Source organism: Semicossyphus pulcher, unplaced genomic scaffold (assembly GCF_022749685.1).
Source record: "Semicossyphus pulcher isolate SPU_LCO1_2020_fin unplaced genomic scaffold, fSemPul1.0.p SCAF_24, whole genome shotgun sequence".
In the NCBI taxonomy this organism is placed as follows: Eukaryota; Metazoa; Chordata; class Actinopteri; order Labriformes; family Labridae; genus Semicossyphus; species Semicossyphus pulcher.
In genome coordinates, this window is record NW_027211698.1 from 6240660 (window position 1) to 6254684 (window position 14025).

General features: G+C 42.6%; 1 protein-coding gene across 1 annotated transcript in view; it reads left to right on the top strand.

Annotated features, from left to right (window-relative positions):
* Positions 1-3522: 3522 nt before the first annotated feature.
* Positions 3523-14025, top strand: part of prkx (protein kinase X-linked) — a 30237-nt gene continuing 19734 nt past the window's right edge. Inside the window, exons 1-2 of the mRNA XM_069675237.1 lie at positions 3523-3987; positions 13146-13314. Coding sequence (XP_069531338.1) covers positions 3849-3987; positions 13146-13314 — 308 coding nt within the window. The 5' untranslated portion in view covers positions 3523-3848. The remainder of the gene's footprint in view (positions 3988-13145; positions 13315-14025) is intronic.

Here is a 14025-nt window from a genome sequence, read left to right on the forward strand (position 1 = left end):
TGACACTAATGTGCTGTTAGGTTGTAACTGATGTATTTTTTTCCTTGTTTTACAGTATTTTGGTGAAATATGCTCTGATGCAGCTGTATCATTACTGTGCATGTTTTCATGTATTTTATTTGTCTTTTGTAGCTTTCATCACAACTGGACAGGGCGTTTAAAAAAGGCCAAGACAGCCAAACTGACAGAATAGAAAAGTTTCAAGTGACTTGACTCTGCATGAATGAATTAAAACCTCTTCAGAAACTAATGCTTAAAATAAGAACATTTTTAATCGTTTCTTTAAAGCTTTTTTGACACAGAGAGGTCGAGTGAGGACACAGACAGAGAGCTTTATAACCACCGGGCACATTTGTTCCATTATCACATCAAGCAGCTTAAACACATAACATCACCGTTTTTACTTCTCTGACCCCCACCTCCTCCATCATCATCATCATCGTCCTGATAACAGGACACATCTACTTCCTGTTTCATATCGCTTTAAAAAATGCGATAGAGCCTGCGGGTTGAGGGGCAGGGTTAACGAGAGCTCCTGGATGTGGATGCTGTACTGAACACCTTCGTTATTTAGATGAAAGTTTCTCATGTAAACATCAGTGGGACTTCTCTACGGTGGCCGACAAGGGCAATCACGCTGGAACAGCTTAAACGGTTTCCCTTAGAAGACACAGGCTGCAAATTCAAAAACACGTGCAAAAGGCCGAAACAGGTGCGGCGACGGAAACGTGCCACAAAAGGCCAAAACACATGCAGCGACAGAAACGTGCTGCAAACGGCCGAAATACGTGCAGCGACAGAAACGTGCTGCAAAAGGCCGAAACACGTGCAGCGACAGAAACACGCAGCAAACGGCCGTAACACGTGCAGCGACGGAAACGTGCTGCAAACGGCCGGCACACGTGCAGCGACGGAAACGTGCTACAAACGGCCGAAACACGTGCAGCGACAGAAACGGGCTGCAAAAGGCCGAAACAAATGCATTAACGTTATTTTTCTTGTGCATGAGTTTGTGTGACTTTGCATCCTTTCTGTATTTGCAGCACGTTTCATGCTCATGCTTTTGTTTTGGCTTTTTGCAGCACATTTATTCATTTGCTGCACGTTTCCGTCGTTTCGTCGTACTTCTCCACTCTTGAATCTGTGCAAGCTGACTTTCTCCTTTACTCCACTTAAACTCATAAATATGTTGATGAGCTGCTTGCAAAGGGCTTCAGGCAGTTAGTATTTTTCTAATGTCCAAGAAGTCTTCAACGTCCCTCTTTAGTTTCCAGATTGTTCCAGGTGCTTAGGTCGGAAGGAACCTGCCGCAAGTCAAATAAATAAATCACCAACAAGAAAACAAACACTGCAGTCATTAGTTCATTAACTGTGTTACAGTGTGGACGTTCAGGAAGGTCTTTTACAAAAGCGTATTTTAACAGTTTAAAAGTTTTCCTCATGAATAATGTGAGACTTCTTTCCTCCTGATCTCTGCAGTCATTCACTGAAACTATGACATCAGATAATCAGCTGATCACTGAATGCCTTCTTAGTTAACATAATTACTGTAAGTGTCGCTCATTGAGACGACTCTTTCAGGTGAATCAGACGCTTCTGTTTCACACTGAAACCCTCGCCTCCTCTCTGCGTTTGACGGACAGCTTCAGACGAGCGGCGGCCGTATCGCAGCCGAGTGCCAAAGAGTTTCACAGCTTGAGGACGCGAGTGCAAATGTTAGGGCACCTCTGTCTGAATCAAACGCATCTTTATTCCACTCATACCGCAGACACACTCGCTGCATGAATACTAATACCTCTGCTCTGCTCTGCATTGCTAATGTCCTCAGAACACTTTAAAATAACTGCATGTGCAGATCAGGAAATGTTTGATTAAAATTAATGTGCTGGTGTTTCTCTTCTTTTAAACAGCTCTCATGTGCAGGGTCGTAAAGAGGAGGCGAAAGCTGCACTGGAGGAGAGTCATGTCGCTGTAAAGTACAAATCTGTCGGACAGACAGGACTTCAAAGCAAGCAGAGCGACGACACCTCCAGCCATATTCAAATTAATAAGTCCAAAGTAGTGGCAGCATCCAGCCAGGCTTCAGTTCTGTGATGGCTGAGGGCTGCTGACTCAGTGAGGACTATTTTAAGTGTCTGTTAGTGTCACACACGTCTTGAGTTTCCTCTTTCAGCCCCCTGACCAGTTTAACCCTTGGGCTAAGTATAGCCTCAGTATTCTAACAGATATTTAAAGGAGACTCGCACTTGGAGGGGTGTCTGAGCTTAGAGAGTGATATCAGCAAAATACAGTGTATTGCCTTAACAGTAGGTTAATTGATTACAAGTAAAGTAATTCTTTAAGGTTTTCCTACGAGTGTTTTTTGTGCACAATGATTCAATATTTGCTGGTATCAAAACGTCTGCGATCAATATATAGGCCCTCTATCTCAAAGCCCTCAATAAACCCACTCTACAGGACCTAACCAGCATTAAACAGAAGACAGACGCAGGTAGAGTCCAGCTGGTGAGCAGAAACAGATATTTCTCTTTTGAGGTGGAGGAGACCAAAATCAGAGCGAAAAGCAGATTGAATATTGGACCAATACAACACGAATACGACTCCAGATTGATGCTTAAGTTGCTCTGTGTCTGTAAAATGTCAGATTAGGCATCTGTTTGCTAACATGCTTACTATATCACCTATATAATGTGATAATATGTCAGTGTTTTGTTTACTTGGCTAACCCCAAATAACAACAAAACAGACTAATAACTTAATAAACTACCTGAATGCTGCTTTAAGTTGTTATATTTATTTGGTTTGTTATAAATATTTTGTTGCCTATTTATCATGGACAATGCTCATTAACTGTCCCACAGTTAGCTAGACACCGAAATGTATCTCTGGGAAGTTAAAAATTTTCCAAAAATCAAATTCACGTTTGATAATATCGACCGGAAGTGGACAAAAAAAATTTGATTTAAAAAAAATAAATTAATAAAAAGAGCAATTAAAATAGTTTGTCTAAATAATAGATGCGTGTTTTCTTAGATTAATGATAAACACTGTCGATTTCTAAGACATTTAGCATAATTTAATCGATATATTCTGGCCTACTAATTTTAGATTTCCTCTATATTTTTGAGCTCAAGTTACCTGTCTTTTTCACCACACCCTTCCTCACAAATTATTGGTTAACGTTCCAGGACAGCTTCGTTTTCATTGGCTACCCTTTGTCAACATGCAGCTTCTGTCCTCCAGACGTGTCAAGGTGCAGACAGTCAGGTGGGAAACACAGGAAGTTAAACCACTTGTAACAAAACGTATATCTATTTCTTTTTAAATCGGTCATTTTGTAATTTTATAATAACAGCAGTGTTAATGTGTTTTTGTCTACAACATATACAGCACAAGAAAGACAATTTGGGACTTCGCTTTCTCATGTTAACGCCGCCATGTTGGTTAGATATTTTATTTTGAAAGTCATGACCGGATATTATTCGGAAGCTGATAGTGTAGCTCTTCCTGGTTGATGTGGACACAAGGAAGAGCTGCGGGGTGAGGTCTGTTGTTGTGTCTGAGTAAATAATGTACAGAACCAGTCAACTTTAGACAGAATAATGACGGGAATTATCGAATTAGCGCGGGTTTAAAGCTATCTTTATATCCGGACACACATACAGTTATTCCGTCTTCTTCTTCTCTTGTTCCGGTTTCCTTTCATACCTCCAGTGCTGCGGTGCATCTCCCATTAGCTCACTATGGATTGTTAGCTGCTAACCAAAGCCGCTAACGCTATGTCTGATATGAACTCTGTATGCGTCCCTCTGGATATCTATACACCCAAATAGTCCCGGAAATAAGAAATGGCGTCCTCCAAAGCGAAGGTGGGAGTCCACAGTGAACTCAAAGAAAGTAAGAATAACGCCAGCAGCGCAGCTGGAGAAGCATCACCAAATAACCGGATATACTGTCTGGATGAGCTGGAGACCGTCGCTACAGTGGGTGAGTCTGAAGATCATGACAGAAAAATGAGTTGAAATGAATTATAGTGTCATTCAAGGTGGTTCAAGTGCAACATAACAGTAGGTCACAAGCTCTAAGACAGGTAATCAATTATACAACATAACAAAACATTATACAGAAAGGAAAAATTCAATACTATATTAGTGTTTTTATGATTATTATGAGTATCATGAGTATCATTTGGTTATTAAATATGAGAAAATAGTAAATATTTCTTTACAGTTTGCTGAAATTGTGTCTAGATCACCTTGTATATATAAAATGGACGTTACATTTTGGTATCAAAATTTAAGCCAATACGAAGCACCTTAAATGTGCGTTTTTCCTAATGGCCAGCAGGGAGTCTGATCCTATAGAAGTCTATGAGAAAATGGTCCTCCTTCTCTCTTGATTTATTCCCTCAGTAGACATTTTCCTAATGAGTTTATGGTCTCAATCTCTAGTTTCAAGTCTTCTTCAACACAGCATGATGTTCATTTAGTCAGTGATGCTCCCATTTAGAGTCACAGAGGCCATGAAGCAGGGGAGGGTTTATATATGTATGTATACCGTCATTGAACCAGGCAAGTCACTAGTACAACGCTAACCATCAACCAGGATAAAGACGTAACATGTCCAAATATGGTCACAATATGGCGACGGCCAAATGTCAAACTTAAGGCTTCTAAAAGGTAGTCCACAAATCAGTGGGTGACATCACATTGGCTATTTCCAATTCCTCTATACAGTCTTAAAGTTGACTGAATATTTTAGCCCAAACAACAATCTTCTGTAAACATAAACGGGTTGTTTTGGCGCCTAAACGTAACCAAACTCCATCGGTTAGAAACACGGTGAAATAATGACAGTCATGGTTCGGTTAAGGCACAAACACTTCTCTGTTTGGCTCAGGGGTTTGAGCTAAAAAAATAAGTAGTGTACGTGTTCTGCTTTGGCTGCTTTAAATTCTGCAGCTTCGATATCCAATGCCAAAACTCAAGAAAGCAGAACTGAACGACTCCCACGGGTTTAGTAGGCGTTTAACATTTCATGTGACACAGCTTGAACGGATAAAAGTGGATGATTGTGACCTAAGAAGAGAGGACATGTAATCTATATCACATTACAAACATTATGTACAGACATATGTAATTGTGATTGTGATATCGTATCCTCCAGTTTAGTTGGATAATGTGAAACCGGAATATTCCACACTGTCACAGCTGACCTACTTTGTGAACATGTGTCTGTAGTCTCTGCTGCGGACTAAAGGTTGGTCCGACACCATCAGAGCTGTCGTCCTGTAGATGTGTCACAGGGAACGTGCTGATCCAAATGCTGTCGGACAAACGGGGACGTTCTGGCCCAGGGTTGTTATCGTCCTTAACATGCGGGGCTGCGTTCACAACACAACAAGTTTAACACAATGTTTTTAAACACTTCAATGTAGAGAGGAAACAATGGCTGCTTCAGATTCCTTCTTTATTTTCTTTTTTCCGGAGACTTCTTGTGCCACACATTGGGATAGAAAGTGCTGGAAATTATCAGATAAAGACCCTTAAAGGAACGAAAACAAAGCGTGTACAGTAATTAAATAAGAAAAAAGCAGAGTTTCTCGTGTTTTTAAAGATCCAGGCGGTGAATTTTACTCTGTTTCTGTGAGGAAACCTTAAATTTGGGAAGTTCACTGAATCCGAACCACATAATGACACATCAGAAGGTTTTGTATGTGTTCCGTTTCTGTTCTCGTCACACCCCGAGTCTGCAGCAGTGACTCAGTTCATACTTCATATTCAGGGAAAGACAACAGCTGTACCGAGGTGTGTTTAAGGTGTTCAGACAGCGACCTGCCCTGAAGGGAAGTTAGTCAGAACGCTTTGACTCGTCCAGAAGTTTGAGTCACACCTTCATCCTGGGATTACACAAGAAGTTACACAGGAAGGAACTTTTAAAAAAGTCTTTGTTAAGAAAATAAGAGTCCAAGAAAGAGAGCACAATTGAATATAGAAAAGTTCAGGAAGTATTTCAGGATTTTAAACATGGAGGTCAGTTTGCTTAACGAGGGGAGTAAGGGCGGACATAGGGACAAAAAGCAATACGGATAATTGGCATCTGTTTTGATCATTAAATGAGCATTTCAGTGGTTTTTTAAGCAGAAAATATCAAATATTTGGAGGTTCTAGCTTTTAAAGGGGGCGATTTGCTGCTTTTTTGTGTCATTTTTGACATAAAATGTGAATACTTTGGGTTTTTGTTGGAGTTATTCTGGGCTCTTGGGAATTTGAATTGACATTTTATTGAATAAAAGGCCAATAGACCAATGGATCAATCGTGAAAGTAATTGCATGTATCTGCATATTTAACGCTAATGAAAGTCGTCTTCATGATACATAAATTTTTCCTGAAAGAAGCAGTTTAAACTCAAAGAATCAAAGCTGTAGACTAAAATTCTTTCAAAATAAAAGCGTTCACATTAGGGATGTACGATATTATCGGCACGTTATCGGCCGATATTGGCTTAAGAATTAGCAGATATCAACACGGCCAACACGCCGATATCCGCCGATATAATTAACCGATGAAATAATGGGCTGCTGCATACTTGATTAAATGCCCGACCTCGGCGCAATGTCCCCGGCGCGAAGAAGACCTGCGCGGCGCAGCGTGATGACATCACGTGTGTCTACCTGCAGCATGAGAGAGTTAGAAGCCAAAATGTCCGTGGTGTGGAAGTTTTTCAAAGTGTCCAAAATAGATAGCAGAACTGCTATTTGCAATGACTGCTCAGCTTCGGTGATGCGAGGAGGAGCCAAGGCAAAGTCTTTCAACACTACAAACTTGATTAACCATCTCAAGACCCGTCACCCCGACCGTTGTAACACATGTGATAAGAGTATCACCATTATACTGTATGCTAATTCCAATACAAAAGAGAGTTGATGATCTCTGCAATTAGGTGTGCGGGAAAAAAATATCGGTATCGGTAATCGGCTAAATGAGTTGTAAAATATCGGCATATCGGATATCGGCAAAAAATCCAATATCGTGCATCCCTAGTTCACATTCCTTCGAACGACAGTTTTAACTAACGTGTGAACTTTACTCTCTGGTGCACTCACATTTCCCCCCGATGAACGTTCAGCATCCACACGGTTAATGAAATCTATGAATGAAGCTGTTGATGGAGTGTTTTTGTACTTTTGGACTCTAATCAGCTTAAACCTCCCAAAGCAGCTCGGTTTAACAGAATCATGTGAGGATCCCGTCCTGATTTGCCACATAGACTTGACGTTGGCACAGTATGTGTTTATTCAGCTGAACAAATGTTGATTTAAGTGGATAGGGAGATTAATGATATCCAACAATCAGATTAAACAGAAGAGTAACAATGAGAATCTTTCAGTGTCTTAATAGAGGCTACAGTATCATTAATAGTTTACATGCAAAGATTCGTAGCAGTGGTTCATTTTGTGATGTGTTTAAACTCCCAACATGTAGATGGTGGTGTTGTGCTCCGTCTTTAGCTACTACTTTAGCTATTATTTTAGCTGTACTCATCAATGACTGTATATATAGATGGACAACGCGTCTCCATCTGCTCACATTGTACGTAATTGATGCCAAAATAGCCCCTGTGACAGGCGTTGCCATCTTGCAATGGTGACGTCATATGGAGCCAGAGACTGCGCAGTAAAGATCGGCAAGTGAGGCGGCCGTAGCCACTTCCGCTAACCCAAACACACACTTAACGTACCCAAACAACAGCAAGGATCCCGCACGCAGGCGTGTTTAACAGCAGAACAGCTTCTCTGTGTTGGTTAACCGTCTGAGGTTAAAGTTCACAGGTATGGAAACTTCAGTGACTGTAGTGATTGTTTTAGTTACGTTTCCTCTCGCGGATTGTCCGTCGCTCTGCTCACCCGGAACTGATCGGCTGCAGGAGCCGAATTTGTCAACACAGCTGTCAATCATCATTTTGCCAGCATCAAATAACTAATTAAAATAAACTTGTCAGAAAAATGAACACTTGGACGTGAATCAGCATGATAATAACTAGCTATAATGGCAGAAACCAGGTTTGAGAAAAATGTATTGGGCGTGTATTTAGATTTTATAGTTTGACTCATCTGTTAACATGGAGGAGGCGGGCTTTATGACCTATACTGCAGCCAGTCAGCAGGGGGCGCCCAAAATGTTTTGGCTTCACTTTTAGGGAGCTGTCATGTCGTCCATCTTTTTATACAGTCTATGGTACTCAACGTTATTGACTTAGAATCCTGCTAGCGTAGCGTTAGCTTCTTGGCTAATGGTTGAGCCGAAGTGTTCTGTGAGCTGAGCAGACTACTTTGCGAAGTCGAATCGAAGACCGATTCTATTGCCTGGAGTAGTGAACAACGTTTCCATTGCAATAGAACCTCATGGGATGGTAATGATTGTTCCAGGTATTAGTCAGACCTTCTGGCATTATTGGGAAGTTATAAAAAAGAACTAACAGTCTGATTTTGTTCTTTAGCATGTGACCGTAGTTTAATTGGGATAATGCCCTTAGAGGTGTCCGTTATCAGGAATAATGGACTCCTTGGAGGTTCAGTCCTCCAGACAATGGGCGCCCCATCTTTCTTACTTATTGAATCACAACCCCTGTATAGTCATTTGTAACATATTGCCAATTCTTGCCAGTTGCGTACACTTCTTTTGCTCGTTAAATTGTTGTGTATTGATCAGAAATACCACTTTGTTTGGCTGGATTATAGGGCTCTTCCTGCAGCTGCACAAAGGAAAAAAAGTCAGTCAGATGTTCGTAATAATACATTATAAATAAAAACAAATTACAATAAACTATGACACAGATTGTAGGTAACCCCAGGACCTGTGTATCCCCTGCTTACGCTCCTTCCTGATCATAAAGCCCAGATGAAACACGCTGCAGCTCCTCAAACCTTTTTCATTAACAGTGATAGTTTACAGGCAGATTTAACATACATTGTGATTTATGATCTCTATAATGTGCATTAAGCTACACGTGGAGCACAAAGCCGGAGCTTAAAGCCCGTCGGGGAGGTGTGCTGTTGGGAGGACGCTCCGAGCTTACAGGCCAACGCAGAAAAATCCAATTTGCAGAGCGTTTTGTCTGATGAGAGGGATTTACTGCAGAAAACAAACAGCTAAAGCTCTTTATCTGCCTGCTGTTGTTTAATTGTCATTGAAATCATGAAGCACGCTTGTGCCGTTAGATTTATTTGTCACGCCGCGGTTGTGACCCCGGAGAGCATCACTCGAAGGCTCCGGTCCTGTCAGAGCGGATGAATTCAGCGGCTACATCCCCGACATCACATTCAGGGATTTGTTGACTGTCTCATAAAAGTTGCATCGCTCCAGAACAACAGGATTTTTAAGGTTTGCGTGCCGGGGCGTTTGTTTCCCCTCGTCCCAGAAACAGAGCAGGTGGAAGACGAGCCAGGATGACCCAGTTTCCTGAGCGGTAAATATCAGTTACAGAGCATCACTCAGAAATCAGCCGGCCACGTCTGGGTTCGGTCTCCTCGACGCTTTGTCCCCGTTCGGCTTCTGGAAACAAACCCCGGCTCAGGAAGAAGCACAGAAGCAGCTCTATGATTTATAACAGTGCTGGTGAAACTATCTCACAATGCCGGCCTTGTGCGGGAAAAGGGTGATTCAACAAGGTGAAATGTTACACCTCTTTAGCTCAGTGTTGTACAGAGGTGCAGATGCCTGTGTTCCCTGTATCTCTTTATCAAAAGCATCGGCCTCCTCTCCCCGTGTTTTCTTTTCATAGAGCTCCAAGTTTAGGTTATTTTCAGCCAGACAAAACATATGATCAACATGGTTTTTTATGTATGCACAATGTCCTCAAGAGCGTTCCTCGAAAGCAGCAGGATGTTCCGACATTTTTCGAATGTTGTTTTTGCCTGAAAAGTTTGACAGTGTGGAGAAATGCCAGCGTTCACCTGCCAGCAGTAAACCACCTGCCTGGTGTTCTGCTGTTTCTCTGTTGCGATGGAAACACCACCGGTCCTCAGACAGAGGCTCATTGTTGGGGGAGCAGACGAACGAGACAGTCGGCATTTCATCATGAAGTTTCGGCAGCTCCACATAGCTCAACATCTGACTCATTGTGTATCACATGTTGTCATCAGACAAACATCTCCATCACTGCTCATCTGCAGCACTGACAACTGAAACGTCTCCCTCATCTGCATGACTGAAATGCTGAACCCTTTTACTCGTCTGCAGGACTGAAATGCTGATCCCTTTCCCTCCTCTTCAGGACTGAATTAGTGAACCCTTTCCCTCGTCTGCACGACGGAAATGCTGATTCCTTTCCCTCGTCTGCAGGACCAAAATACTGAACCCTTTCCCTCGTCTGCAAGACTCAAATACTGAACCCTTTTCCTCGTCTGCAGAACTGAAATACTGAACCCTTTTACTCGTCTGCAGGACCGAAATACTGAACCCTTTTCTTTGTCTGCACGACTGAAATGCTGATCCCTCTCTCTCGTCTGCAAGACTGAAATACTGAACCCTTTCTCTCATCTGCAGCACAGAAATACTGAACCCTTTTCCTTGTCTGCAGGACCAAAATACTGAATCCTTTTCCTCGTCTGCAGGACAGAAATACTGAACCCTTTCCCTCGTCTGCAGGACCGAAATACTGAACCCTTTTCCTCGTCTGCAGGACCAAAATACTGAACCGAAATACTGAACCCTTTTCCTCGTCTGCAGGACTGAAATAATGAACCCTTTCCTCGTCTGCAGGACCAAAATACTGAACCCTTTTCCTCGTCTGCAGGACAGAAAAAGTGATCCCTTTCCCTCGTCTGCAGGACCAAAATACTGAACCGAAATACTGAACCCCTTTCCTCGTCTGCAGGACCAAAATACTGAACCCTTTCCTTATCTGCAGGACCAAAATACTGAATCCTTTTCCTCGTCTGCAGGACAGAAATACTGAAACCTTTCCCTCGTCTGCAGGACCAAAATACTGAACCGAAATACTGAACCCTTTTCCTCGTCTGCAGGACCAAAATACTGAACCGAAATACTGAACCCTTTTCCCCGTCTGCAGGACCAAAATACTGAACCGAAATACTGAACCCTTTTCCTCGTCTGCAGGACTGAAATAATGAACCCCTTTCCTCGTCTGCAGGACCAAAATACTGAACCCTTTCCCTCGTCTGCAGGACAGAAAAAGTGATCCCTTTCCCTCGTCTGCAGGACGGTAATACTGAACCCATTTCCTCGTCTGCAGGACTGAAAAACACGATAACAACAACAGCTCAGAGTGTTTGAGGCCACACAGACTGTAGTCATTCTGCCTGAGGAGGACCGGATAGATCCTGCAGGACGTCCAACTGTTCCTGACCCACTTCCACTGATTCCTCCCGGCCCAAACAGTGTTTTCTGTTATCTTCTCCATCACACAGAGAAACATATCATCATTATTTATTTAAAGAAGATAAAAACAAGCCAACAGCAGAAATCTTTTGTAGCTTGACAGGAAATACCTGCCTAAATAAACGTTACAGAAGTTCATAAGGGGCGTTACAGTAAATGTAAAAAGACAAAGACAGTCAAAGTGAAACTACAAACTCCCATCATGCCCTGCAGGCAGACAGTTTGAGGGAGTCATTGCTCTGACATGCTAACAGATAATAACAGCCTGTCATACATTCATCAGAGCATGACTCACTGGATTATTGACACTGATGCCAATATTGATGTTTGAGCATGCATCAATCAGCCACACCATTAAAACCTGACAGGTGAAGTAAATAAGACGATCGTCTGAGTGTATTTGCACCTGTAAAGAGGTGGGATGTGTTAGGCAGTAAGGGAACAGTCTGTTCTTAAAGTTTGTGTGTTTGATGCAGGAAAAATCAACAAGCATTTGAATCTGTCGCCAACATTATTACAGCTTGACATCAGGGACCAGAGCATCTCTAAAACTGTACTCAGTGGTTAGTGCGAGAGCTGGGCGGTTAATTTTGCACACTGGATATTTTATTACATTTCATAGCTGTCTTTGCGGTCTGGTTTCAGAACTTAATTTGGTGTTTTAAGGTATAGTTTTTATGTGACTAAATGTTTTTTATGTGACTAAATGTTTTAAGTTCAGTGTTAGATGTGGTGTATTGATTGTAATTGAAGCTGCTGTGACAGTGTCATTTCCTGTAAAGGATTCATAAAGTACCTACCTCCCTACGGATGAGCCAACCCACCTACCTACCAACTCTCAACCACTTACCTACCTACCAACTCATCCAACTACTTACCTACCTACAAACTTACCTACCCACCTAACACACCTACTAACGCACCCACCTACCTACCTACCTACCAACCCACCCAACCACTTATTTACCTACCTTACCACCCGCCTACCTACATTCCTACCTACCCACTCACACACGTACTTAACCACCTAGCCATCTACCTACCTACCTTCCTACCAACCCAAGCACCTACTAACCAACTTACCTACCTACCAACCCAGCCAACCACTTAACTATCTACCAACCTACCTACCTCCACACCAACCCACCTACCTACCTAATTACCTACCTACCAACAACCCAACCATTCACCTACCTTACCAACCCACCTACTTATCTACCTACCCACCCACCCACCTACCTACCTGCCTGTGTGCCCACCCATCTACCTACCTGCCTACCTGCCTACCAACCCAGCCAACTACCTACCTACCTTACCTTACCAACCCACCTACAGTACAAACCCAGCTACTGACCTACCAACCCACCCAAACACTACCTACCTGCCTACCTATCCACCTAAATGTACCCACCCAACCACGTACCTATCTACCAACCCAACAACCCACCTACCCACCTACCTACCAACCAACCAACCAACCTTCCTACCTACCTACCTACCTCCCTACCTGTCTACATACCCACCTACATACCTACATTTTTAAGATTTCAGATACCTGATGCTGCCATCACTGAATATGTCCTGCATGCACTGATGATACATAATGATCATGATAGTCAGTCTAGTATGACAGAGCAGTTATGTGTCTTGGTCTGGTTCCCCTGTGTGCTGCTGTAGACTCCTGTCACAGTATTTAACCCTCACCCTCTCCTCCCCCCTCCTCTCCCCCCTCCCTCCCTCAGGCACGGGGACGTTCGGCCGAGTCTTCCTGGTGAAGGACAAGAAGAGCAGGAACTTCTTCGCCCTGAAGCAGATGAAGATCCCCGACGTGATCCGACTGAAGCAGGAGCAGCACGTCCACAACGAGAAGGAGGTGCTGACGGAGGTCAACCACCCCTTCCTCATACGACTGTGAGTTTTCTCCCGTAAACACACACCGAGGGGGAGGCGGGGGTCACGGTCAGCCAGGGGACATTTGTAATGAAGACGCTCTTATAACTTTAAAGGTGGCCTAATTATATGAAATGTCCTAAAACCCAATAAGCCTTCAGTTTCTCCTTCAATTATTGTCAAACCAAACCCCATTCAAAAAACAAGCATTTAAAAGGTGTTCGCTTGTCATCTTGCACACAGACATGCCAGGGCTTTCATTTAGACTTTTTATAAATCTGCATCATGATGTAGTTATTTCAGCATCCTTTTGCTGTCATTGCAATAAAATCTCAGTTAAATCTGCTTATTTTAGGTTCGTACCTCTGTATAATCAGAATGTTTGATTTAATTCCATGACTGCAAATTAAGCTTAAACATTTCTTCCATTTAGCCCATTTTGTCTCCCAAAGGGGAACAAAACGTCTAAATATTTATCATAAATTTGCATCTAATGGATTTGGGATGGTAATTTATCTTAAAGCAACAGTTCACAGGATCAAACCTGCCGCCTCGGAGCAGAGACCTCACCTTTAAAGCAGCTGTTTTATAACCTGACTGAATACTCACCTTTTCCCTTCCGCGGTCTCAGTAGAGTCTACATATTAAAATACATCACAGAGCTACTCTGGGAGGAATCTCCATAATATTCTAAATTTCCCCACTGATACAGATCCAATATCATTTGAGGAG